The 21,940-nt window shown below is 34.6% G+C and overlaps 4 protein-coding genes across 7 annotated transcripts in view; 2 read left to right on the top strand and 2 right to left on the bottom strand.

The window, feature by feature from the left end:
* Nucleotides 1-389: 389 nt before the first annotated feature.
* Nucleotides 390-5,727, bottom strand: LOC120775293 (transmembrane protein 68). Of its 2 annotated transcripts, XM_040105409.1 has the most exons (5): nucleotides 5,424-5,727; nucleotides 5,090-5,364; nucleotides 4,863-5,001; nucleotides 1,390-2,056; nucleotides 390-1,329 (listed from the first exon to the last, which is right to left on the bottom strand). In XM_040105409.1, the coding sequence occupies exons 2-5, from the start codon at nucleotides 5,133-5,135 to the stop codon at nucleotides 1,219-1,221; spliced, it is 963 nt and encodes a 320-aa protein (XP_039961343.1). In that variant the 5' UTR covers nucleotides 5,136-5,364; nucleotides 5,424-5,727; the 3' UTR covers nucleotides 390-1,218. The 2 variants fall into 2 exon arrangements, with proteins under 2 accessions (XP_039961343.1, XP_039961342.1); XM_040105408.1 differs by having other exon boundaries at nucleotides 5,090-5,727.
* A 392-nt stretch (nucleotides 5,728-6,119) lies between these two features.
* Nucleotides 6,120-11,790, top strand: LOC120773933 (RRP12-like protein). Its single transcript, XM_040103134.1, has 14 exons — nucleotides 6,120-6,343; nucleotides 6,406-6,962; nucleotides 7,034-7,150; nucleotides 7,207-7,997; nucleotides 8,073-8,694; nucleotides 8,762-9,021; nucleotides 9,087-9,221; nucleotides 9,288-9,447; nucleotides 9,518-9,790; nucleotides 9,847-10,115; nucleotides 10,385-10,560; nucleotides 10,634-10,873; nucleotides 11,139-11,451; nucleotides 11,534-11,790. Exons 1-14 carry the CDS (start codon nucleotides 6,202-6,204, stop codon nucleotides 11,634-11,636), a joined length of 4,158 nt encoding a protein of 1,385 aa, XP_039959068.1. The 5' UTR covers nucleotides 6,120-6,201; the 3' UTR covers nucleotides 11,637-11,790.
* Nucleotides 11,748-13,811, bottom strand: LOC120773934 (transport and Golgi organization protein 2). 3 transcript variants are annotated; one of them, XM_040103137.1, is made up of 5 exons: nucleotides 13,679-13,811; nucleotides 13,287-13,622; nucleotides 13,085-13,207; nucleotides 12,534-12,783; nucleotides 11,748-12,453 (listed from the first exon to the last, which is right to left on the bottom strand). In XM_040103137.1, the coding sequence occupies exons 2-5, from the start codon at nucleotides 13,426-13,428 to the stop codon at nucleotides 11,964-11,966; spliced, it is 1,005 nt and encodes a 334-aa protein (XP_039959071.1). In that variant the 5' UTR covers nucleotides 13,429-13,622; nucleotides 13,679-13,811; the 3' UTR covers nucleotides 11,748-11,963. The 3 variants fall into 3 exon arrangements, with proteins under 3 accessions (XP_039959071.1, XP_039959072.1, XP_039959070.1); XM_040103138.1 differs by having other exon boundaries at nucleotides 12,534-12,660; nucleotides 13,287-13,811; XM_040103136.1 differs by having other exon boundaries at nucleotides 13,287-13,811.
* Nucleotides 13,812-14,147: 336 nt separating this feature from the next.
* LOC120776160 (nuclear factor of activated T-cells 5) overlaps nucleotides 14,148-21,940 on the top strand; it is an 88,281-nt gene continuing 80,488 nt past the window's right edge. The window contains exon 1 of the mRNA XM_040106756.1: nucleotides 14,148-14,881. Coding sequence (XP_039962690.1) covers nucleotides 14,794-14,881 — 88 coding nt within the window. The 5' untranslated portion in view covers nucleotides 14,148-14,793. The remainder of the gene's footprint in view (nucleotides 14,882-21,940) is intronic.

The raw sequence follows: 21,940 nt of genomic DNA on the forward strand, positions 1-21,940 counted from the left end.
TTTTTTTCGCTTTTTACCATTTTCAAAGGCTTCTGCACGCGTCTAAATAGTTTAGGCCGTACTATGGACAGCATTAATATGATATAGAATTTTCGAACTCGAACATCAACTTCGAAAGAGGGAAAGAGAGTGAAAGTACAAAAGAGAACCGCGCGCACGACAGTCGGGCCTACGTAACCGAAACAGACTCGGATTTTTTATTCGGCCGAAGATTGTCAACTCGGCAGAATTCTGCCACTACAACAACAAAATGCTCTCATTACTTAATTTTTGCTTAGAATATGCATAGGTGATAAGCAAATAAGATACCATTTTTATCTTTATATTTTTTATTTATTTTATTTCATTTTTTTTAATGTTTTATGTACTATTAATTTCCACACGCCATATAATACGCAATAAATTAAGATATTTATTTTCATTTCTTATTTACGTCACGCTAAGCATTTACAGAGACAACAATGTCAATACCGTTGAATTAATACATATATCTGTGTATGTATGTATGAATGTAAGTAAAATAAGTAAATATTTATGTGTACACACTCTTAATCTACTATTAAGCTATACAATTGAATTGTTTTTCTTTGATATATTTGTTTAAAAAAATATGTTTACATAAATTATAACGTATTTGAAACATATTAATTGTATGATACGCATTGTGGCGCCTGTTGATTTCACTGAAAGCACTGACGTGCAAATACATACATATTATAAATAGGAATCCCCTAAACCCCCTGGTTAAGCTAAAATTAACTAGAGTATAAAATTAACTAGATAATAAATTAATAGAAAATTGTTCTGCTGTATTAAGTACACTTATGGCTATTTATGGAAACATGGAAAGCTGAACTTTAATTAGCGTGTATGTAGATGGATTAGTGATACACTAGTATGTCATAAATAGTATTTATAGATGCAGTTTGAAGTTTTATAATCCTGTTTTTCTATTACTTATAGTTATTTATTGTATACTTTGTTTACATTTTTAGTTTTCCTCCTCAAAGTTGTCAAAAATACGCGCAATAAAATTACTTCTATAGATAGCGGATAGTCTTTGCGTTTCCCTCCCCTCAAAAGAAATGAAAGAAGAACTTAAATAACACAAGAGAGTATACTATGGAGATTTGCTGCAATCAGTGTAATCAATTGCTGATAAGGGAACACACCTTTACACTAAGTACATAAATAATTAAATTAAACAAAATTTCGTTTTTACACTTTTGTTTTACTACGAAACGGTGGAAAGCGATCGAGCAGCGCGTGAAATATGCTGCCCGGTATGCGTTGGTTCTTGTTTATCAACTCCTCCAAAGCGGCTGCCACCTAAAATAAAAGAAATACTAATTTTATATAAAAACACTAGCAATGAACATACACACACACCTTCAATTGCAATTCCTCTGGCGTTAGCGTGCCATCATACTCCAACGGCCGACCGACAAATGTGCGAAACTTCACCGGAAAACCACCATAAATCGGATAGACCGGTATGCGCACCGCATTGTAGAGTTTCAGGAAGAAAGTGCGAAAAATACCCAATTGACGAAAACCTTCACGCAAATTTTGTGTAAAACATGGTATTATCGGCACCTTTGCCTCCAATGCGACCTTCGCAAAACCGAGACGATTGCGCCACAACAGCTCGTAATAGTGATCGCCGAATTGTGCCTCATAAACGCCACCCGGCGATATGGCCAGCATGTTGCCCTCCTTCAGAATGCCAACACACGATTGCACTGTGCCGGGACTTATATGGAATGCCTCGGATATTGTGCCCCAACCGGGTAATTTGAATAGAAAGCGATCGCCAATCGTATATATTAGTCGATCCTTTTGCAATATTATTCGTGAATTCAAGTAATACATATCAATAGGTATAGCGCCATGATAGTATACAATCAGTGCTGGTCCAGTCTCTGGTATATTCTCCATGCCGATCACTTCGTAGCCGTGATAAATGCGCGCATGTGCATCCCACAATGCGGCGACCAATTTTCGACCGAATTCCCAGAATTTGCGATCGGTGCGTACGGCGCGCATGATCACCTCCCTGAAAAAGTGTAAATGACAGTGAGGAAATTAGCATTTTAATTTGATAACCTCAAATTATTTGTGAATAATTGAAATCGTAATCTCTATTTTTGGAAAAATCCTACAAAACTTAAATTTATAGTATGGAATATGTCATCACACAGCTCATATTCATACGAGCCGTCCAACTACCTTTATTAATGGCGCTCCAAAAGTGAGCCAAAACTGACAAAACTTCCGTTTCCACAAATTAAATTATCAATTCGTAAATCAAAACTACAATTGAATTAATCTAGTAGTAATTATTTTATAATTACAGGCTATGATTTATTAAAATCTGCTTCAGTAACGATACAAATATCGACAGATGTCGACAACATTTGTTGCAAAATAATAATAGTAATAAAAATATGTACATATGTTCAGCAGCACTTAAATAAAAACGACGCAACTGATAAAAAATGCGAGTTATTGCGTAGAAAATACATTATCGAAAGCAAATGCTTATAGCTACACACATACTATGTATTTTATATATACAATACATGCTAATTAGAAACTAAGGCTGGGTGCATAGTGAAACGTAAACCGAAAATATTTTAAAGATTAGAGAAAAGCATTTTCGATCAACTTTACGGTAGAAATACAACAAAATAAATGCAATTTAAGTGCCAGAATTTTTTGACTCAATTCCTAAAGCTTTATTGATAACCAAACTTCATATACAACAATCAGGTCTACGTAACAGGAGTCGGCATGAGTTAGCATTCTACTGAACTCTAACGACTATTTAAGGCAGAAAAAGTTCCTGAAGTAATTTGGAGGTATTCTGGGATTGACAGTTCTCGTTCGTATAAAGATACGGGTCCGTTCCTGTTAGATAGACCAGACTGTCGTAGAAACGGTTGCTTTGCTTCTTGCTTCACGTTGCACTGTATTTTTAGCTTTATTTACATAGTTGACATATAAAAAATTCTATAGATAAGGAAAGCGATGACAAGAGATTGATGAGTAATGGGGTATTGACAAATTTAAAACTTTTAAGTAGAAAAAATATGTAAACATTATAAATTTTAAATTATGAAAAGAAATGTTACATTGACTTTGTAAAGTTTTAATTATAACTTTCTGAAACATGCACCGAGCAAATAAAATTAAGTTTAGCCCTTCTCAACTAGTTTAATAACAATTATACTCGTTATATGAATTAATGCCTTGTGATGTTATTTACTAGGTTTATAAATTATATGTTTTATATAAATGTTTTATATGTAGATGCATGTACATATACAAGTATATATGTATGTACGTATTCCAAATTCAAATCCCTTCGCATGCTGATAACTTAAACCTTATTTAAAAGTATGGTTTTTTGAATAATAAATTTTTTGACTTGAATTTGTGTGAACGCATTGAAGGTCGCATGTTAATAATGGACTGGACTAAGGAAATTCGGCATAACTCCCCATATAAAGCAAAATTGTTTGACGAAATACTTCGAAAATACATATAAAAATGTTGAAATAGAAAAAACGCAGGTTTGAATGTTGTGAAATGCAAATGATTACTTGTGCTATTACAAATTTATTAGTTTTCTTTTAAATAGAAGCAAAAACTATTTGTTTACATTAGACGCTTTCAACAAGTAGCCTGTAAACGCAATAAAAACGTAAGCTAAGCAAACATATGAGCAAGAAATTACAATTCTACATTTTATAACAATTTTGCAACGATACACATATGTATGTATGTAAATATACAAGCATCTGTGTAATAAATATGAACGTGCAGGCATTACGAGATTACAAAATCGGCCTTGACCAGAAATTGTGATGTTTAACTAACCTGTAAGACAGGTTAATGACATAATACATATAATAACATACATATTTAGATAACAAGAAATATAAAAAAATATCTGTATGCCATTAAAAAAGTAGCATTGTCATAATTATGATTTTGCAAATGTGTAGCATCAAGCTTGCAAGATTTTATTAGGCCTTCACCTCTTCGGCCTGTCAAAATTTTACTCATCAGCTGGAAATGGTTAAAAACAGGTGTTGTAGAAGTCACCAATACAATAGCATAGTAATATAAAAACTATTAGCCAACAACCTGTGCACAAATCAGTAATCAAATTCCACTCTCAAGCAGCTATTAAAATGAAATTAAAACGACATACGTTTAAAAGGGCAATATATAATACTAAGTATCACAGTAAAACAAAAAAAAAGCGATAAAGAAATCTAAACGCTCTAAGCACAGTTTTTTGTACACTTGTTGAGATATACTTATGGTATATGAATATGCATAAGAAATGAAAGCAATCATGCGTAGTTATGTGTGTAGACACAGCCATAATTTAATGACGCTCATTTGCACTAATTAAATGTCTAAACTTAAATTTCTGGCTAATAAATAATATGTACTTTGTGTTATTTCATAACTTTTTCCGAAAAATTTTTGGGTGCTTGACCAAAAAGCACAAATCATTTACTTCCTGATTGTTGCACAAAAAAATGTTTGAATATAAGCAAGCTCGTATCTTATTAAGTATTTATGCACAGCTTTTGTTGTTACAACAAAAACAAATCCAATTATATACAAATATGACAAACTGTTCAATCACCATAATTCCCACTGATTTATAAAATGTATGGAAATAACTGCCCATTAAGAGCACAGGTTAATTTTTTTTTCACTATTTTGCAATAATTGCAGACAAGTCCAATATGCGTCAAATATGCTTAAATTGCACGAGTGGAACGCTGCTACCCCCCTACCATATAATGCTAACTATGGCAAAAATAAAATAATAATCTTACCTGTGCAATTTGTAAATGAATAACATCACAAATGATATGTAAATTAGTGCCACGAAGACCATCGGAAGCAGGAATGTTACAATTAGCGGCCAAAGCAGCCGGTAAAGCCATAGCGAGTAGTCCAAGTCAATGTAGGTGGCTAAAGCGTAAATTTGGATGCATACATATATGGATAAGAACTTTCTTTAATAAAAAAGCTTCTAGAATATATAAAATTGGTTACTTACATAGAAAATCCAACAGATTTTTGGCCAAGTCTTGTAAATATTCCATGCTGTGCTTCAATGCTGCTTCTACTGCTTGTTTTTAACCGCAACAACACAAAGAACTAGATAGCGCCTTTTGGATCTGCGTATGCGCCAACAAAACAAAATGCTATCCACTGTATACTAATCGCAGTGGACAGCGCTGTGTCATTCAACTCCCTTGCGGTTTTAGTGCTTTATTTCTTTTAAAACTTATTTTACACAATTCCAGCACACCGTAAGGCATTAAGGTCAACCTAAATAAACGTAGTTATTTTATTTATGTACGTTTTTGCGCTTTTTCCACTATTCTGACCTAATTTTCACTTAAACTTCCAATTACTTTCTTTTCGCTGCGCTGCCGTTGTGCCGAATTAGTTGATACTAACAAATACTTTATAGATTTGCTTAACTCATATGTTAAATATTTAGTTATTTATTTATGTATTTCACAATTAACTTTCACACAATTATCTTTCAAGTTTGGCCTTTCTTTTAATATCTCTGCAAATGATTACACATGCGTTTCCTATTTTTCATTATCACACTTTTTGTTGCAAAATTGATTGTTTACTTCTCTTTTTATACAATCGTAATAAGAAAATCGAACATCAACCACGAATGGCAAAACATCAACTGAATACAAAAACAAACACAAATGACAGCTGTTCTAACAGCAGTGATGTGTTTCCAACAGTTTTTGTGAAGTAAAAACCAAAAAAGTATGAAAAAATATTTACTATTAAAAAAAGTACTATTATAATGAAATGAGATTTAAGTGCTTTATACATTTTTATTTTCATTTTTTCTTGTGTTAGATGTAAAAATAATAATTTTAATGTAAAGCAAATCATATCCGTCTTCATAATCAACATATAACTTCAATTTTTTTTTCCAACATATTTCTTCTGCTCAAATTTATTTTGCTTCAGTAACCCTTGACAGCAAAATATGCAATTCAATTCCGTTTTGCATGACATTCTTCACTAAAATAATTCTCTTAAACCAGCACAGTGCTTCGCCGACACGTGCTTTTGTTTTCTCAATTCTTGAAACAGTTTTAAATAGTTTCATTTTTCAAAACGTTGCGTAAAATGGGAAAATTTCGTTCTAAACTAAAGCGCCATACTAAAGGCAAAACATGGAGCAAAGGGCAGTCGTCCACTTCAAATCCTGACCAAATGAAGCATCGTCTGAAAGCCAAGTCGCGCTTCTTTCAGCCCAATTTGAGTTTAGGTAGGTAAACAAATGTGACTTTTGTGTTAGAAATTTATTTAACTTTATTTCTTAACGCATAGCTCCACCAGAAGCGAATTCTGATCCGACTACACTCACACTGGACGCTGTCATGAAACATGATCAACGCTTGGCTTACAACGCTGAAACGACTACAGTCAATGATGTTGCAGGTAGTCTGAAGTCGTTCAGCTTGCATGACGATGGACTGGAAGATGAGAGTATGTCGGAATCACAACAAGGCACTTTTAAAACTTTCAAAACATTCGCTTCGAACTATAGCGCCTGCAGCAACATGAGCTTTAAACGTTTGTTAGTAGGTTTCCGTGCCTCCTCCGATTTGCATAAAGAAATGTTAGCCATACTAACAGCACTTACCGAAGTTATACGCGAACGTGGTGGCACAGAATCGTCAACAGAGTATTTTATCTTACTTATGGAACAGATTGAGGCCAGCACGGAAGACAATGACATCATTGCTGGTATTTCTTTGTTGTCTATGGGCATTAAGTCAGTGCCGGCGACGGTGCTACGTAAGCGTTTTGGAGAGACAGCACAAACCTTTTTAACGTGTCTGCAACGTTTTATAGAGTCCACAAATCAGACTATAATCAAATATGTGCGTAACACAACATTTTTGTGAAAAGTAAAATTTATTAGTAATATTATTTTTGTGAATAACATTTACAGATAATCGGTTGTTTGTCGGTGTTACTCTGTGCGCAGGACTACAACACTTGGACTTACTCGTCAACTTGGCAGTATATTGACGCTATACTTTCGTTTACCATACACTCGAAGCCAAAGGTGTATAAAAAATAAATATTTTAAAAATAACATTCAAATTACCGTTATTTGCTTAGGTGCGCAAAGCCGCTCAACATGCTATTGTATCCATCATACACGGCAGCTCCTTTATGCGTGCTCCCAAGGGCGAAGATGCTGAGAAGGACGTCAGTGAGGAGCAACCGAAAGTTAAGAGCCATCCGGCCAGCAATCGCATAACGAAGTTCTGTTTAAATCAATTTAAACCCGAAGTCCTGACCAACTCACAAACAACCGTGTTGCATACACTAACACTACTCAAAGACATTTTGAGTGGGCTTAAAACCGAGGACATACGTGCGGTATGTGAAAGCCTTCTCTCCATAATGACCGCTGCAAACGTGCTCATACGCACCAATTGCTTCCAAGCGCTGCATGCGCTCTTCGCCTCGCGTACGACAAATTTGAATGGCCCGTTATGCGCAAAACTCTTGGCCGCCATACACGAATATCGTCCCGATCGCGCTGACATACGTCAAACGGTAGCTTGGGTTACGGTGCTCAAAGAGGGTCACATTCATTTGGCGCTGTTGGACTTGAATTTGTGCATGAATGCATTGCCGCGCTTCATCGACATCTGCGCGACAGATTTGTGGATGTCGGAACGCGCGGAAATAATTAGCAGTGTTTCGAATTGTTTAAAAGAGCTGCTATACGAATGCGTGAAGCCGGCTAGTGAGACAGCTGAGCAGGCGGAAGTTCATCGCATGTCGATTACGCGCATTATCGCGTCGCTCGAGAAAGCGCTGAATGCGCCATTCGGTGAAATGGCCAAACACGTGATTTTAGTATTTTCCATTGTTTTCGAAGTTTGTGGCAAGCATTACAGGTATATACCATGTGAATATTAAGTTATGCCAAAATCTGAATTTACTCTCTTAATACTTTTCTATCATCTCCCCAGCAAGGAACTCTCGCGCTCACTTTTGACCCTGTCGAAGCGTTATGACACACAGAGCGCGCTGCGCGTACAAATCGAACACACCATCATTGCCGCCATACAATCGATGGGTCCGGAGAATGCGCTGAAGACGATACCGTTAACAAACAGCAAAGGCGAAGTTTTATTGGAACGTTCCTGGTTGCTGCCGCTCTTACGTCAAGGTGCCAAAGGCGCCACCTTTAAATTCTTCAAAGAGTTCGTTTTGCCACTAGCTTTGGATTGCAACAACAAATGGCATCAACACGCGCAAGACCAACAAAAGTCCATGTCACATACATACGAGCTGTTGTGTTGTCAGCTGTGGGGTCTATTCCCAGGCTTTTGTCGCGAGCCCGCAGACCCGGAGAACTTACGCTTGATTGCGCCCACTTTGGGCAATGCGCTGGATAATAATCCAGAGTTTCGTGCACCCATCTTCGATGGCTTGACCGAGCTGATAGCGAACGAGGAGAGCGCTGAAATCAAAGAAGCTTTGGCAAAATACTCCAAAAATTTCCTACCACGTCTTTTCAATATTTACGCGCAGAAACCAAACACCACATACGAGGCGGATCTGCGCAAAAAGACGTTGGACGTCATTAAGGTACGAAGCTAGCTTGAAGATTTGTGTAAATATAGCATTCTTACATTCATTCAAACTATTTCAACAGCTCTATCTAACGCGTACACCAGAGGATGTGCTTAAGGAGCTTTTCGAGACTGCAAAAACACAACTTTCTAATACGGCCGTCGGCACCTTCGAATACGACTCGATTTTCGACATCAACGCTGCTTTGCTGCTCTTCCAAACCAGCGAAATCATACGTGTGTTCTTCGAGGAGTTCATAGTACCCGTGCTGAAGAACGAAAAGTCCAAGCTGGTCACCAAAGATGAGCAAAAATTGAAAAAGCAACAGCGCAGAACATATGAGTACGTTAAAAAGTATTAAATTTGTTTGAAAATAACCGTTATTAATAATATTTTTTTTACTACAGACTCCTGCGTGATATACTCACTTCCGAGGCAGCTTCGTGTCAGAAATTCGCACGCAAAAATAGCATAGCCTTACAGAAACTGCTGCTGGACGCATTTGCCACAAGCTGTGCTGTGTGCCAGGCCGCCCGTTTGAGGTTAGGTTTGAGATTTGGAAATTTAGAATTTTAACTAATTTATAAACTTTGCATTTTGCAACTTAGATGCCTGAAAATTATTATTGAAAACCGTAAATCTCTAACTGTGAATGACAAAATTGTTATGAAAACCATACCGGAAGCTGTGATCTCATATAAGGAGTTTTCGACGCGCAAAGAAAATGTCTCCGAAGAACTCATAACATTCTTGGTGAATTTGTATCAGGTATTTATTTTGTCCCATGAATAGTAATTTTCCAAATATTTAATATTATTTTATTATTTCTAAACCATAGGAGGCTGGCAAATTGAATGATTTCGTCGATATACTGACGGCCGGTTTTGCCGGCGATGAGTCGCTTATTACCAACACCATATTGGCTTTCCGCACTGTGGTCCAACAGCAGGGCAAAAATCTAACAATTAACACACTCGAATTCATAATGGAGCAGATACTAGTGTTTCTCGTGCAGAAGACACGCTCATTGGCCGAAGCGTCGGTCGCCTTTCTGATAACATTCATCAAAGTAATGCCCTCACCGCTGGTTGCCAACCATTTGCAAACGATTGTAAGTTTCTTTTATGACTTAAGTGTCGCAGTAACTAATTTTAAAGAAAAATTTAGATGAAAGCGCTCTCCGCCATGGCGAAGGACACAAAACGTTATTGCCGCATACAAATCGGTTATTTGTTGAAAAAGCTTTGCAAGCGCTTCACAGCTGAAGAGCTGATCAAGTTCGTGCCTGGCGATGATGAGGTGACACATCGACGTCTGAAGAAAATACGCAAGCAAATGCGTCGTGAGAACAGACAGCAGCTGAACGAAAAGGATAAGAAGGACGAAGAGGAATCAGAAGATGAATTCGTGGCTGGGCTAGAAAAGAAGAGTGTGACGTATGTTGCTATTTTTGATTTTGTGACTGTTGTTATTATTATTGGTATTATATATGTTGCTATTATTATTTTGTTGTTGTTGTTAATATTACAATTTTGTTTTTACTGTTGTTATTTTTGTTGTTAATATATTATTTTTATTACTTTTTATTATTTTTTTTTTATTTTATTTTTTAATTTTTTTTATTTTTTTTTATTTATTTTTTAATTTTTTTTATTGTTGTTCTACTTCCGTCTATAATACCAACACTTATGTAATCCCCTTACAGCATTGATGACATTTTGGCCGACTCCGATTCCGATTTGCCCGAAGACATGGATACAGACGACGACGAGGGCAATAAGGCTGAAAAGAAGAGCAAGAAGCGCGCCAACACTTTTATACGCGAAGATCCGGAGGACATTGTGGATTTGGCTGATATTAAGTCAGTCGGAAATGTGTTGAGTGCGTTTGCAATAATTGCATATATCCGTTATGTGTTTTTTATGTAACGGTTCCACTTTTTCGCCCCCAACAGCAAATCGTCCCGATGAGAATGCAAACGCTGCGGGCAGCACAAAAACAAAGAATAAGGATCCAAATCGTGGCTTCAAAACCGCCGAAGATGGAAGACTGATTATAAGCGATAAAGCATTGCGTGGCGTTGGTGGCGACGAGAGCAGCAGCGATGGCAATGATGATGATGAGGATGACGAAGACGAAGGTGTTGAGGTGAAGAAAGCGCCTAAGCGTGGCATGGAGGTGGACTCAAGTGATGGTTGGTTGTTTTTTTTTTATATAATTTTATTGTTATACCCAGATCAGGGTGTATTAAATTTGCTACGAAGTTATACATATGTATAACTTACGGATCAGTAAGCTGGGTCAATTTATACGGTCCGTGAGTCTGTTCAAACTAACCCATTAAAATCAAATTCTTGTATGGAAACTTTTTTTATTTGTGAAGGGTATCATAGCTTCGGCGCAACTTTAGTTGACCTTTTTTCCTGTTCTTCTTTTTTGTAATCAATTTAATTTCGTAGAAGAAGAAATGCCTGCCACGAGCCGTAAACGTAAAGCAACAGACGCCACCAGCATGCGTTCGGGCAAAACATCGGCCTCCAAATATGTGGCCGGTGGTAAGGGTATACATCGTCCCTTGGGCGCCGCCAGTGATGCGATATCCATGAAATCCGGTTACTCATCAAAAACAGCTAAATCTGGAAAGTCTGCAGCCGCCCCCGCGTACGCTGGGAGCGACTACACGACTAAGAAAGCCAAAGGTGATATGAAGAAGAAAGGCAAACTCGATCCATTTGCGTATATACCGCTCACTAGAAACACGCTGAACAAACGGTACGTTAACTTTACAGTTTTCATTCATTTCATTGTTTTACATAATTTTATTTATTTGCTATTTGTTTTTGTTGTTTTACAGAAAACGCGCAAAACATGCAGGCACGTTTAAGAACATAGTGAACGGCGCACGCAAAGGAGCGCTGAAAGGTGTCAAACAAAGAGTCGCCAAGGCTTATAAATAATAAAACAATAAAACGTAATGCAAAAAACCGCAAACTAACTGTATGTATATATATAAAATAAAATAAAATTATCTTGTTAACTAGTAAGAGTTATAAATCAAAACAGTGGCAGAGAATAAAACTTTAAATCATTATTTAAACAACTACAATGAAAGCACACGTACACAATTCTATTATCACCTATTTGTTAGATCCTTATGCAAAAAAAAAATTTTAGTCATTACACCTGAGTTCAAACATTTCTATTTAGAGGCATTGAGTTTTGTACAACCAATTAGCAGCGCACCACACCAAAGCATTGTAAACATTTTCGCGTTGCCAACTTATTTACAGTTTTTGAAAGAACTGTTTTTCGATATGTATTTGTCGCCATTCACCCTCGGGATCTAGTCCAGCCATTGTTTCCTCGTAGAAATGCATTTTATTGTGCTCATCAATCAGTATAACGGTGTGTGTGCGACTGCCGTAGTCCGCTAACGGCACATTCACATTCAACGCACTCAAGTGTTCGCCCCAATTGGGCGCGCGTCGTTTCAATTCCGCATCTGGCCAAAACTTTTGTTTACACTTTAACAAATTCTTTAAATTTGTCACTAATTCATTTTGTAGATTTTGCGCATTCTCTAACGGCGTGTTTGACAGCTTTTTGTTGAAATTCTCAACAATGTTTTGGAAACGTTGACGTCCGTGGATGACTTTCTGAAAAGGTACGGCATCCAGACTGTTGCCAAAACCATAACATTTGCCATCAGCATAATGCTCCAAAGTGGGCGGCGAATTGCTTAACAGCGTTATACCAGCAGGTCTATTCGCATTACTGAAATAAAAATAATGTTTTTATAAGATTAAAATATAAATATTAATAAATAAATATATAAAAATATAAATGTTACTAACCCAATTTCGATTGACACAAAATTGAAAGCGCTGTACTTGGTGCAATCGGCCAATAGTTCAGCGTTGTAAGTTTTTATATTGCAATCATCCGTGGAAGAGACAAAATTTGAGACGATCATGCCACGGCCTAACAAAAAATTTTCATTGTTCAGTAGTGGTAATGGTTTGTTGTCTGTAGGAGGAGTGTTGTTCCCTGTTGTATCAGCCTTATTGTTGTCATAATTCAAGTGCATTATGTTATGGTGTGTAGCTATGCGCATATATATGTATATGTTTCAAGTTGTTTTATGAATTATTGTTTATCAGCGTATTAGAGATTAGCGTAAATAACATTGATTTATTTGCATTGACAAAAATAAGTGGTTAATAAATATTTTTGTATACGAACCACACACAAAGGCATCATGCAAGTTCATTTCGTGATAAGTAAAGGTTAATGTGTGAATGTACGTTTGTATGCAGTTAGGGGTCAATGAGCCGTAGTAAGTAAAGTAACAAAGGTTAGCATATGACAACATTTTATATCTAGCTAGTGGCTTGATAATGCTTACCCGCAGCATTCCTTGGTTTTGGTTCGCTAGTCAAATTCAGCAACGCACCTATTTTAAATACGCCACCATGACCACCAATAGCTAGCCAAGTGCCACCTTCACGTCCAGGTTCGAGGTCAATGCCTGATGTGCAATACGAAAATTCAAAACAAAGAAAACATACTGCATGAATTGTTGCATATTTATGTATGTCAGTACTCACCTCCATAAACATGTTCGGCGTTAGCCCACTTTGCTGCATCTTGTGTATCTCTGGCGAAATATTCATCCCGATTTGATGCTAGAATAAGCTTATAACCGCCGGAGGTTGGGTTTGAGTTCACGTAAAAAAATATCACACACATATTTTTTAATATTTGTGGAAAAATGCTATTAATTTTCTCTTATTTTTTGCTTTTTAAATTCTAAACGTGTCAGTGCAGCGAATAAATCGTGAGTACTGCCGAAGGCAATTGTCTAAATTTCTTTAGAGGTCTTTATGTATTCACATATATAGTGCGTTTAAGATTGTTTTGCGAGATGTGGCACAGTCGATTATCTAAAGAGAATAATACTAACTTCCCCTATTTAAAGATTATATATTACATTCTTTACTAATTATCACTAATTTCTTATCTAATCACAACGACACATTCTTAGCAATAATCCGTAGATATGTGTAACACACTCCAATCGGAAGGTAAACAGATTTTGCCTACCAGCAGCAGTTCTTTCCGTTTCTTGTTTGACATACGGTACAAATGTTATGCTTTCTCTTGCTATCATATGGTAATAGGTAAACAATGTTTTTAGTGTTGGTAAGTTTCTTATTACAATGTATTTGGATTTGGTGTTACGACAGATTTCCAAACATTTAATGCATTTAAATAATTTTGAATTAAAATCTAGTTTTGTTAAGTATTATGAATGGTTCATGCTTGTGTAATTTAAAAACTTGTTTTATTCAATACTAAATATTACTCGATAACTTATTTTAGCCATGCAACCCTGTCAACTTTTGGAATGTCAGTCGAAAGCGAAATTGCGAAACTCGTCTATAGGAAGTTAAAGTAAAGCGTAAATTCTATTTTGTATCGTAACTAGTAGATTTTGTCCAAGAATTCTTCAACAAATTAGAAATATTATTGTTTAACATTAAATATTTTATCGTTGAAAAGGAATTCAATAAAATTTAAAACTTTCCTAAGCTGTTGAAAACGAATTAAATCTAAATCGCGGCTGTTGGAATGCAAAACATGGGACAGTGTGGTGGCGAACTCGTCAAGCTAGTCCTGAAAACGTGTGTGTGTGAATTGAGGAAAAAATGATTGCCCATTAAGCACAGGGAAGAAAATGAACATGTAAAATAAAACGTGCAGTACAGAAAATTGCTAAAAATAGTAACGAATGTAGAAGCGAAAATAAAGTGCTCAAAGTGCTTGAAGTGGAAATATATAATAGTTTTGTTGAATATAAACAAAATATGCAACGATAAGTGTTTAAAGAAAATTAATTACAAAGCAAATAATTCAATTATCAAAGTAATGCATAATTTGTAGTGGCATAACAGAAATATACAATTATTTCGGCATCTTGAGGGTCCTCCTGCAGAACAACTGATTGGGTCATCTTTAATTGATTGATAATAATTAACGCATTTGCAGTAAAATTTGTGCTGCATACAAAAAATACAACTGTAAATATTGTAAATTAAAAAAAAAGCATTGAAAATGCTTTTGAAGTGTGCCCGAACCAGCGGAAGCAATGCAGCAGAAAGCAGCACCAGTTCTTCAATTGCGGCGAAACCCCGTGTAACAGGTTTGTTTTCTAAAGTGTACTCACCTAAGGTAGAGATAAGTAGAATGGGTTGTAAGAAGAAAGTAACCGGTGAAAATTCATAAATAGTTATGAAAAAGAACTGGAGTGACTGACCCAAATATATAATAATTCAAGTGCTATTAAGTGTTTGGTTTTTTCCAAACGAATATGAGAAAATATTCGTATATAGAAGTGTAAGAAATGAAAGTAATGTTTGCTGTTTATTAAAACACGAAATTAAACGAATTAATCATTACGTTTATTTTGTATTGATTTTAAAGCTATAACATGAATGAAAAAATTGCATCTAATGAAAATAGTTTTTTTAATAAAATTAATAATAAATTTTCTATAATTATAACAATCTAAACTTTTCTGGAACGTAATTATGAAGACTTAACTCTAAGTCTTTATGGATATTTTTAGCTTATCACGCAAATAGTTGAAGAAAAATTTCATGACTTTTATTTATAAATATATCCCACATGTTCATACCCATAAACTTACGTGTATGTACATATGTATGTACATGTATGTATGTATGTCGATGTAAATAACGAATTGTTTTGGAGGAGCAGAATGGCAAATTGAAATGGATGCGAATCGCATCTAATTTGTAGATGTAATTTAATTATCCGTAATTGCCTTCATTACAACTACGTTAATTGTTTTGTGTGACAAATTACTTGTGTCAACCTTCTTGTGTACATGTGTGTGCATAACATTTACTTGTGGAGGATTTTTCGACTGACCAGATTTGTACTTATTTTCCAAAGGCTAAAAAAAAAATAACAAAAGGAAAGCTATAAAATTACCTTTCAGCTTTTGGAATGTACTTTTTCACAGTTTGCGCTTTCGAGTTGGTAGACTCTATAAAATATATGTATGTATGTACATACATCTGTCTGTCTGTATACTAGCCTAGACTAAAATAGATATAGTTATGAAATGTGTTTTTTACCGCAAGAAGTTGTGCATTGGTCGCAACCGCCGATATCGGACCATTATAGAAATGCCATATAAATTGTACGACCAAAAACAAAATGTATGCTTTTTTTCAAAGTATCCTCGTGAAATTGAGGGTGATTAAGTTCAATTTAGAATTATGCTTTTAAATATCATATTATGAATGACACCGATCGAAACGAGTTTTGAGTCTGTCTTTGCATGTTAAATTTAAGTTTCTCCTACATCAAAAATAAGGGAAAAATATTTTTTTTTTATGAAAATTTGCTTAAGTCGATTTTTTTTCTTACTTCTTTTATGTTCGTATTATCAAATCAGCACCGTTCGCATCAAGCAAAAGCAAACTTTAAAAGATAAAAGTAAAAACCCCATTATTTTTCAGAATTTGAGCATGAAAAGAGAAACCGCAAATTTTTTTTTGTTGACCGGTGTAATAATATTTTTTACCACTTCAAATCTTACAATTTCAATGCAATTATTACATGTTATACATACTTACATACATACATAAGTAGGTACAAACTTATACAGATCTGTATACCTATGTACATATGTAAGTACATACTATAGGAAATCTTCAAAAACATCAAAATTCTGAAATAAATGTGCAAATGTATGTTTCTTTAATATCGCTCTGCAGACATCGCACGCGATATTTATGAAAATGTATTTACATACTTATAAAACAACAACCAATGCAAATAGCAATTATAAATTGACGTCAGTGGCACACCGTCTTGGCTAAACACATCCATAGTTACACACATTTACATACATAGTACTCACTGTTCCACCGAACCCAGTGAGTAAACAAATCATTTACGTTGCGCTCTCCATATTATTTTCGAATGATATCAAAATGTATAAACATACATACAACCATACACACATTCATACATATGTATGTATTTTCCTGAAATAGCAAAAGAAACACAAATGTCTTCAAAAAATCTCCTAAAAATTCAGTCAGTAGACTCCTATGGATATCGCCTCTATTTTGCTCAGTGGGATATTTGTGTTGTTGCAAGTAGATCTCGTAAGGCAAATAGGTATTTACATATTTAAATGTATTTATATGCCTACATATGTATGCACATAAGTATGAATGATATTATTATTAGATTATTAACAATTTGAATATGGATAAATATTTATTTAAATGATTAGAGAAAATAAATTAACAAAACATTCTGTGGAAGTGCGCATGAGGAAATAGTTTGCTGAAATAGTAGCTGAGACTTTTGATTTATTTTCGGCAGCTAAAAGTATATAGGCATAGATGTATGTAGGTATATTAGGGTGGATAAAAAGTCCGAATATTTTTTTTTTCGTTTGATGCTTTGAAAAATAGATAATTAGATAATCTAAGAATAATCTCTAAGAAAATTTCTGCATGTATGAGCTTTTAACTGTGACGAGATGGAAGAACATCTCACAGTTCTCTAGTTTTTTCTTACTATCAGTTAGAAAAATTCAATATCGCTTCCAACTAATTGAAAAAAAATCGTTTCATACATTTTGTAGGAAATTTAATGTTATACAAAAGGTCGTCTACGATTTTTCGCAAACCGAAACATTTAAAAGACATTAACGTTTGAAGTTTGGTTATTTTAAGCAATTTTCTTTCTTTATATGAATAGAATAAGTCAATGAAAACTCTATAATAAGTTGTAGAAAATTTGCTGCTCCACAAAAATGTGCCTTAATTTTTTGATTAAGGGGTCGCATAGGTTTTCTCGTATAAAAAACAGTATTTTTTCAAAAATGTTTTTCTCATATAAAAAATGAAATTTTTTATTAAAATTTTTTATTGTTACAAACAAACACTATTAACAAAGAAATTCTGAAATTTTTGGAAAAAGTATTTTTAACCCGGCCATTGCGACGCCGTTTCCGGCGACCCCTCGGAAAAAAGATGTGCCCGCTGTTGGCGGGATAACTCCTTACAGGATCATTCAAAGTGAAAAATATTTGGTTTAGTTAAAATCTTAACATAGAACTTGGACGAAGGAGAAAAAAACTGAAAATTGAATTTTTGGCAGACATTTTTACAAAAAAATTGAAATTTCGCGATATTTTTTAAAATAGTTAAAACATTCCAAAATCATACAATTACTGCTTAACACAATCGAATAAAAAAGGTTTTTATATATCGTCGAATATATGTATGTATATGTATGTATGTACATACGTACATAAAAACATATTTTTAAAATTTTGCATATATCTTGCACTTACACACATACAAGCAATCATATATTGCATGATAGCGTGATTAATGCAATTTGTCGGCACCATTGTCTGGTTGTTGTTGGCAGCAGATACTCGTATTAAGTAAGCATTTAATAGTAGTCAACTCGTTAAATTGCATGTCATGATTGGCCATTACTCTATTATTTTCCTTGCACATGATCGGCTTTGCCTTTTATTTATTTATTTTTTGTATTTAAGTTTTAGCACATACGTATGTACTTATGTATATATATGTACATATATGTATGTATATGTATATGGATATTTTGTTTTTATTTGTTTTTTGCATTTTATTACCGCTAACATTACTCAGCCAACGGCTAGAATCACTTCCCGATACAGTCTGACTTGGAATGAGTGGGCCGCAGCGTGTTTGCACTTTGGCATCGTCTCCCATTGAAGAGCAAAAACGAGATCTTAATTCATAGAATCGCATTCTCGACGGCGGCATTACAACTGTTTATGTATGCATGAGTGCATAACTAAATAGCTAAGCGAGGTACATGTGTGTGTGTATATGCGGAAATGCCTTTAACCAATGACGTAGGTTTGACCAATTAAATTGCACTATGCATTCATCAATTATCTGTTATTCACACTCATCGGCGATATGCACATATATTTTGGTTATATGTAGGAATATGAATCCAACGAGACGAGTGTGTGTGCATGTAGCCGAACAAACACCTTGCGCTCTCACTCACTTGGTTGTTGTAATAACATGCTGTTTAGAGCGGCGTTTGGAGATCGGCTCAAAAGTCCACCCGCCGTGTTGTTGGGGATTTTTGTTTGTTATGAAATGAAATTCCGCATCGATTAACCAAGGAATTAGTATAATTGTTTCGGCAATAAAACGACTACGAGCTTTCGTATGTATGTATGTACATATGTATGTACTTGGCGAAAATAGTGAATAACTAGTTATTTTGTTTCTAAAAAGTAAACACATTGCAATTTCAGCAATATTTATTTAATAAAGTAAAAACAACAACGCCATTGTTATGATCAATTAAATATGTGTGAATATTCGAGTACGTAACTACTAATTTTTTATACAGACGTCATAACTTAACACCTTGTTTTTGCTTTTGCTATATAATTATCTACGACATTAGTGCAAACAACTAGTCTAATCATCGTACCCTTCACTGCTGCATTTCGTATAAAAAAAGGAATAAAAAGGGAGTTATCTTGAGTTTGGATATATAGTTGTTATGGGAGCTACATATGTACATATACGCTATAGAAGTCCCAGCCGAAGAATATGTTCAGCGGTTGTTGGGTCTTAGACAATAATTCATGCGAAATTTCGTGAAGATATCTCGTAAAACAAAAAAGCTTTCCATACAATAACTTGAGCTTGATCGGTTAGTTTGTATGGCAGTTATATGCTATATTAGTCTGATTCGAACAATATCTTCGCAATTTATAGACTTGTCTTGGACAATAATTTATGCGAAATTTCGTGAAGATATCTCGTAAAACAAAAAAGTTTTCCATACAAGAACTTGAGCTTGATCGGTCAATTTGTATAACAGCTATACCGGTATACTAGAGAAGCCATATATCGACGATTCTGACAAATGATATGCTTTTTGGGGAGAAAAAGACGCGTGCAAAATTTCAAGTCGATATCTCAAAAACTGATAGACTTACATATAGTCGGACAAAAAGACGGATATCGCCGAATCGGGTTACAAACCTCATGGCAAACTTAATATACCGTCTTTTTAAAAGTAACGCTGAGAGACATTTCATGAAAATCAATCAGCTTTTGTAAAGTGTAGACATTTTTTACTGAGAGGTTTTCAAAACACTTCGTAGAAAATAGTTCTAAGCATCGTATATAATATTTTTATAATATTTGAATTAAACCAAAGTTTTAGTTATAAAATATTAGAGATTTTCAACAGAAAAAAATTCTACAAATAATTTTAAGAAAACCGCCGAGCTGACGGCATTTAACCTGAAGAAAATCCCTCTTCGTTCCTGTCTCGTAAACTCGACGGTTTTGGATACGATAATAAAACCCGTAGTTGGCTTTCTTTTTCTTCTCATTGATCTATTACATATTTTTTTATAGTTTTTCACAAACAAACCATAAAATTATATTTCACAGTACAACAGCTAATCTGGGGGGTGAGAAATTCCAAGTCAGGGTGATGGTACTAGGTCAGTATAGTAAAACCCTCAAATGGTTTGGCGTTCGTATGTGTCAGTTTTTTTATGACTTCGAATTTCTCACCCCCCAGACAATAATCCCAAAAATGTTCCACAGTGTTTTAGTTGCCGTAATTTGACCAATAAATGTTTCGATTTTCAGCTCACAGATAAATATTTGTTTCCATCCACACTTGAGAGAACAACTGTTTAAGGGTACACCCACCGTAATATTTTTCGTTTGCAGTGGAAATTTTTATGATCCCAAAATATTTCTATAACAGTAACATTTATTGGTCTAGGAGTTGTTGAAAACGTCGTCTCTATCATTAAGTACGGAATTCGCAACGGTAAAAGTTGAGAAAAAAAGCATAAAAGAAAAGATATGATTTTGATAATACTCGTTATAGCAATGCATTCAATTTATGGGAATATCAATATCAAGATAAAATATGAACGATAAAATTTAAAATCAAGTACCCAATACGATTAGATTTGTAGCTATCACAAATGTCTGCCTGTAAAGTATTTTCGGAAGAATTGATTACCAAACGTCAAAAGGTTTTTTTGTCTGGTATTAATCAAATAAAAATACCTTTATCGAGGAAAAAAACGGGTTACTTAAGAAGTTCGAATACTAAAGTGTGGATAGCAGGTATTTTTTGTTTATTCTATACTGCTGATCATTTTTTTAAATAAGTAAATAAACGACTTTTTTTAATTTAGTTGGCTTTTATGTTTCGCAACTCTTATTTATTTAATTTTTTTGTTTGGCAACTCTGTTTTCTAAAGTCTACTGGGGTCGAACACTTTTGCGATCACATTTTTGATTTGTTTTTTATTAATGTTGTTGTTTTTAATTATTGTTGTTGTTTTTTTTAGTCTAGACCTATTATGCAATTTTTTATTCTTTTTCTCTTCGTGTACGTATTCATATATAATTTTATGTGGAACAAAAACCAGTTGTAATTTGAAAAATATGAAAACAACTTTAAAATTGAGTGTTATGAATTTTTTTGTGTCTTCAGTCACATTCTTATGCTTGTCTTTCCACTTGGTTTCAACCGCAACTAAACCAGTTTCTTTACGGTGCCAACAAAAATAAAAATATAAATGCTGTGACTAATGCTACCGGGCTATAATTGGTGCTCAGGCAGTCCAAAGTTTAAAAAATTTAGCATATGATCAAATTTGACTCGGATTTCATTTCAAATGTGCGCGCGAACCGAATCGACTTTTTATGTACGAAAGCAGTTTAATCTCCTTAAGAGTATTAATTTGTGTTTGGCAGCTGTTTGTGTACGACGCGAAAAAATTTTACTAGGAAAAATAAATATGAACATGAAGTTGGTTTCAAGTTTTGTATAGAACTAATTAATTTTTTTATATATGAATTGCTTTGACTTTCGACGGAGATTTTGTATAAATAGTATCTTCTGTAGGACTAAAGAAATTTCTGGGCAAATTTTCTCGCCTTTCGGTGGTGCGGTTCGGAAGTTATGCGGGCACATAACGAAATACCCTTTAATTTTTATATATAAGATATAACTTTTCAATACTTTACTCGCCCAAATGCCGTTCTTCTCTTGTCTTCCTTGTGCAGCTTCAAAGTTAGCTGCACTTTTGGTAGTCTTAGAAAGTCTTTAGTTTCCTAACTTTTTTAAAACGAGTACCCGTAAT

The sequence above is a fragment of the Bactrocera tryoni genome, chromosome 4 (genome assembly GCF_016617805.1).
Source record: "Bactrocera tryoni isolate S06 chromosome 4, CSIRO_BtryS06_freeze2, whole genome shotgun sequence".
Lineage (NCBI taxonomy): Eukaryota > Metazoa > Arthropoda > Insecta > Diptera > Tephritidae > Bactrocera > Bactrocera tryoni.

Bases quoted from the DNA above. Each gene is read 5' to 3' on its own strand.
- LOC120775293 (XM_040105409.1), bottom strand. From the start codon at position 5,135: ATGGAATATTTACAAGACTTGGCCAAAAATCTGTTGGATTTTCTAT. The intron at 2,057-4,862 runs GTAAGATTATTA...ACACTTTTTCAG, and splicing joins TTCATTTACAAATTGCACAG to GGAGGTGATCATGCGCGCCG. The intron at 1,330-1,389 runs GTGTGTGTGTAT...CTTTTATTTTAG, and splicing joins CAGAGGAATTGCAATTGAAG to GTGGCAGCCGCTTTGGAGGA.
- LOC120773933 (XM_040103134.1), top strand. From the start codon at position 6,202: ATGGGAAAATTTCGTTCTAAACTAAAGCGCCATACTAAAGGCAAAACA. The intron at 9,791-9,846 runs GTAAGTTTCTTT...AGAAAAATTTAG, and splicing joins CCAACCATTTGCAAACGATT to ATGAAAGCGCTCTCCGCCAT. The intron at 10,116-10,384 runs GTATGTTGCTAT...ATCCCCTTACAG, and splicing joins CTAGAAAAGAAGAGTGTGAC to CATTGATGACATTTTGGCCG.
- LOC120773934 (XM_040103137.1), bottom strand. From the start codon at position 13,428: ATGTGTGTGATATTTTTTTACGTGAACTCAAACCCAACCTCCGGCGGT. The intron at 13,208-13,286 runs GTGAGTACTGAC...ATTGCACATCAG, and splicing joins CGCCGAACATGTTTATGGAG to GCATTGACCTCGAACCTGGA. The intron at 12,454-12,533 runs GTTAGTAACATT...TTTTTATTTCAG, and splicing joins TTTGTGTCAATCGAAATTGG to TAATGCGAATAGACCTGCTG.